General features: G+C 37.2%; 1 protein-coding gene across 1 annotated transcript; it reads left to right on the plus strand.

Moving 5' to 3' along the window:
• The first annotated feature begins 834 nt into the window (after nt 1-834).
• On the plus strand, nt 835-1,353 carry LOC132270152 (E3 ubiquitin-protein ligase RHA2B-like). The gene has a single exon (XM_059771353.1). It carries the CDS (start codon nt 835-837, stop codon nt 1,351-1,353), a length of 519 nt encoding a protein of 172 aa, XP_059627336.1.
• Nucleotides 1,354-5,437: the final 4,084 nt, after the last annotated feature.

Genomic DNA, 5,437 nt, shown 5'->3' on the forward strand with positions numbered 1-5,437 from the left:
GTTGTGGAGCTGACTTGTTTGCAATATACATGTGTTTATATATGTATACGTGTTTGTAGAGCTGACAATCTTTTTATTGAATTTCTTACCATCTCCAAAAGTCTACTCGCCTTGAAAAAAATTAAAAAAAAACTTTGATTCGGTATTTTCCTAGACTATCACGAATGCTACCAATAGATACTAATTTATATGATATAAAATATAATAAATGCATACATGTTTGTTTGAACGTACTACCGATTAATAAAAAAGAAAAACGCTATCATGTACGGAAATTCTTGGTAGAACTGAGGCATCTCCCTTAACCAAACTGAAATTTATGTCTCTTCCTTGGTTTAGCCAATTTATTTATTATTATTTTTATCATTAACCACACCTCGAGAATGGGTCTATCTTATCTCATTATAACCACAGCTCATATAATACTTGGCCAGTGGACTTTGGGAAAATTAGGAGCAGTTATGTATAGAATGGTGCCACTCGTAATAAATAAATAAATATATATATATATATATATATATATATATATTTATATATATATATATTTATTACCAGTGGCACCATTCTATATATTTATTACAAGTGGCACCATTATATATATTACAAGTGGCACCATTCTATATATTTATTACAAGTGACACCATTCTATATATATATATATATATATATATTTATTACAAGTGGCACCATTCTATACATAACTGCTCCTAATTTTCCCAAAGACCACTGGTCAAGTATTGTCCATCCTTTAATTGCTTGAATCTCTATATAAACCCACCACCTCATTTGAGATGTTTCAATTCCTATTCTCAGCTCTTCAACCACATTGCATTAATGGGCTCTTCTTGTTTTACACAAGCCTTGTGCAACCTTCTATTAGGTCTTCTCAAAGACATTCTCCTGGTGGTACTCTCTTGTATCCCTCTTCTAAATAGAGCATTATTATCTGAGAAACACACCAATGGCTCTGTTGCAGAATCTCGTCCATCTCCTTTGTTGGTTCCGGTCCCTGTCCACTGCACGACCGAAATGATCAAGGATCGAGTCCCGGTGCTTGACTTTGGTTGTGTCCTTGAAAGGTCTGGAGCGCGTAGAGTTGATTCACTTTGCGTGGTGTGCTTGAAGCTCATGAAGGGTGGTGATGAGGTTAGAGAGCTTTGCAATTGTTGTCATGTGTTTCACAGAGAGTGCCTCAATGCTTGGATCGATGAAGGTCAAGTAACTTGCCCTCTGTGTAGAGCTAAACTATTGCCAAGTCAAGGAAAGGATGAAGTGAAGAGTGGAGGAGATCCATGGAGAAGAGATAGGATGATTTACTTGTTTGGTGAGGATTATGTGATGGGTACCTCTTAATATGAAGTTTTCACCCACAATCATTGGTGAGGATTATGTGATGGGTACCTCTTAATATGAAGTTTTCACCCACAATCATCCTACATTGAAACAGTGCATCTTACAATGAAGAACATAGAGATCGACGGCCCATTTGCATGTCCGCACACATGCACACACAAACACACACTCTTGAAGAGAAGATTGGCTATTTGCTTTTATGTAATGTGAGTATAGCGGAAATTAGAACATTTGGAAATAGAAGCACAAGGTTTCATTATGTACATCATTTCTCTTTCGAATTGTGGAATTTTTGTTCCCTTCTGGCTCTTTCTAATAGAACTCCTCTACCTTGATTAATTTTTATATATTTTTAGAACAATATGAATAAGAAAATTGGACTAACACTCTTTCATTCCTCTTTAAGAGAGCAAATAAAACAAGGAGTTAATTTGATTTCCGTTTGAAAAATATTATATTTCTTGCCACCACAACCATCAAACCGTTTTGGGCTGGCCTTGAAGTAGATGAACAACTTTTATACCTCTTTTAAGATTTAATGTTTTTCAATTTCTCGGTTGGAGCTCTACCATGCATTCCGTGAAATCAACCTCCTTAACTTCTAACCCCAAGGGATTGACCCAGCTGTGGCAAGGTCACTTGGCTCTGGTGCCTCATGAAGTATAAAGTCTAAGATTCGATTCTTAACGGGTGTAAACAATTTCGTTTGGGCAACGCTTTCGCGGTAATACTTCGAGACTTAGCTGGCTCCTGGTGGGGAGGCGCATTTCTTGGTTCCTTGGGGATTAGTCTGGGTGAAGCTCCGGATACCACATGTTAATCTTTAAAAAAAAAAAAAACCCTCCTTAACTGTTGTATTTGGCTCCCAATTTTGCGGATATACACCCGTTGATCCATTATTTATTGTCAAGTACGTTGTGCTCCAAATTTAATTTCTTTTGGCTGGAGTCACATACGTTGTCATCCGTTTTCTATGAAAATTTTGACCCAATTTGTCTTATTAATCATGGACTGGGAATTTAGCCTCTGTTGTAACATGGTAAATAAGGGGTCCTATGAATTTGTAATGCATTTGGGCTTGAGAGAATACTAAAAACCGAACAAAAAATAAAAGAGAGAAGGATTGGGGGCTTGAAAATTTGTAATCTCTGGTAGTTCTTCACATATTGTCAAATTTACCATGGATGTAGTCTATAAGGTGAACCACCTAAATATTTGTATTTTCTTTTTTTTCTTAAAAGGGTAAGCTTTGTAAAAGGAAAAATATGTACAACATAAGTCATTAACCACCCAAGGAACATTTTCCTTGGCAGTGCCACACTTAGTTTTATAAGGCCTTGCAAAGAAACCTACTACATTCTAAGAAATCCATTATAACCTTAACTAACCAAATGGAATACAAAATAATCCAATTCATCAGCATTCATAGCAGCATAGTGGAATAGTATAGTAAACTAGCAAAGTGTATCAGTAAACTCTCAAAGTATGATCTAACTCAACCAGGATAAGTGTGAAGATAATCCAAGCTTAATCATAGGAGGAACCATGATTGACCACTGGCAAAGGAGCATCCTTGAATGAAAAGCTGTTGCATTGCCTCAAGGGAACCAATCCTCCTTAATTCAACACCATTTCTTAGCTTGAGAGAAGCAAACCTTGCTCTGATGCATCCTTTGATGAGGTGAATAATGTGATGAGTTGAAGCTGATTTGTTCCTAAATGCTCTTGCATTTCTCGCCTGCCAAATGAATTAGATGGCATATGAGAGAAGAAGCTTATGTGTAATGAAGTGATTCTGAGTCCATGTTGATGAGTACCAAGTGATTAGGTCCCTCCAATTGTCTGGTTTGATGTAGAAACCTACTGCATATTGAATGAATTCCCAAATAATGTTGATGTATTGACATTTGAAGAAAATGTGGTCCACTGATTCACCTTCTGAAAGACACAAGTAACAACCATTTGTGTAGTGTTTCTTTAACATTGGTTTAGTATCAAGAGTTTCCAATCTCTCCTTGAGTACCAGCCATTCAATATAACCATGCTTGGGTATATGGTACTTGAACCAAATGAGATGGTCGCAAGCAAAGACTAGAGAAGGAAGTGAGAAATACTTCATAGTAAGCTTATGAGAGTATTCATTTGTTGAGCTAGGGAGCCATTGAACTTGATCGTTATCATTTGATGAAAGGGGAATACTCTGTAGCTGTGTGTTAATATCTTGAGATTGGAAGAATGGGATATAATGTAATATGCTTGGGATGTCCCACTGATTATTGGAAATTAGGCTATCAACTCTGACTTGAGGGTCCAATTGAAGAATTTTCATATCAGTGAGAGCAAGCTGATGTGTAATGAGTGCATTTGGTAATCAGTAGTTAATCCATATACTTGTGCAGTCCCCAGCTCCCACTTTATGCGTGAAAAGTCCCCTAGCCATATATCTTAGCTTGAGCAGCCTCCTCCAAAAGCCTGAGCTATTGGTTAAAGCTTTGACAGTCCAAATGGTTTTGGCCTCTAAGCCACCCAAAGTCTATCATTCCTAGAGCACAACCTCCATAAATGCTTGAGACTTGACACCCTATTTGTGAGTTCAAGGCAAGGAAATGCAAGTCCCTTAAAAAAATTTGGCCTACAAATAGCAGTCCAGGCCACCTTAACACTAGTCTTCTTAAGGTCTGTCCCAGACTAGAGAAAACTTCTCAAAACTTGGTTGATTTGATCAATAATTTTCATGGGAAGGATAAAGGCTTGTCTCCAATAAGCTTGAATGGAAAAGAGGATAGACTTGATCAGTAAAACCCTTCCTGCATAAGAGAGAAATCTTGATGTCCAATTGCTGATTCTGACTGTGATTCTCTGGACTAAGGTTTGGCAATCAATGACATTGATAGTTGAGGAGGACAGTGGTAGCCCCAGGTAAAGGATTGGCAGTGTACAAAAACTGTAGTAGAGAAGAAATGGTGTTCTTAGTGTGACTGTCCAGCCCTACAAAGAAAGCTTGGGTTTTGGAGTAGTTAATGGAGAGTCCAGAGATTGTGAGGAAATTGTTCAATGCAGTATGTAAAACTTCAATAGAGGATAAATCCCCATTAGAAAACAACATAATGTCATCTGCAAATGCTAAATGAGATATTGATAGTTTGCTGCCACTCCAATGGTATTTAAAATTAGTGTTTTGTGAGATTGTCATATTAAGGGAGAGGGTTAGGACTTCCATAGCAAGACAAACAGCTGGGGAGAGATAGGGTCCCCTTGTCCTACTCCTCTTTTTCCTTCAAAGAAACCACACAGTTGTCCATTAAGGGAAATGAAGTATGATAGGGTGGTAATGCACTGGGTAATCCAATGGATAAACTGATGTGGAAAGCCAAACAAGAAGAGAACATCCAAGATAAATTGCCAATGAATAGTGTCAAATGCTTTTCTAAGATCAATTTTGAGAGCACAGCAGGTGGATGTGATGATTTGTGGTAACCATTTAGTAGTTCATGAGCAAGTAGGATATTATAAGTGATATGTCTTTTTTTTCATAAAAGCAGTTTGGGTAGGGATTATAATTGAAAGGAAGACCAGGCTTAGTTTGGTAGATATAATTTTCGAAATGCATTGATATATCAAATTACAACAAGATATTGGTTTATAGTCATTGACAATGATGGGATTAGGACTTTGGGAACAAGGGCTATATATGAGCAATTTATTTCAGCAAGCATTCTCCTAGAAACAAAAAAATCCTTAATTGCAGCTGTGATATCTTGGCCAATAATAGGCCAAGCATGAGTGAAAAAACATGAGTTAAAGCTATAAGGACCAGGGCTTTTGTAAGGATGGAATGAGAGAATGCACGATTGTATTTCCCAGTCAGTGGGTATTTCAGTTAGTGAGGGTAGAAGGTTGGCAGGAACTGACTTGGAAATTAAGTTTGAGAAAGAAGACATACCTGGGTAGTGGTTGTAGCTTTACCCCAACAGGTTCTAAAAGTAACTTAGGAATTCATTCTGTAAATCAATATATACCCTGAACGACCTCTCAATTTTGGTCCTCAATTGAAACAACTTTCCTTTTGTTAACCTTTGAAGAT

Source organism: Cornus florida, unplaced genomic scaffold, assembly GCF_030987335.1.
Source record: "Cornus florida cultivar Cherokee Brave unplaced genomic scaffold, ASM3098733v1 CherokeeBrave_3.0.0_Hap2_Chr08, whole genome shotgun sequence".
Taxonomy (NCBI): domain Eukaryota; kingdom Viridiplantae; phylum Streptophyta; class Magnoliopsida; order Cornales; family Cornaceae; genus Cornus; species Cornus florida.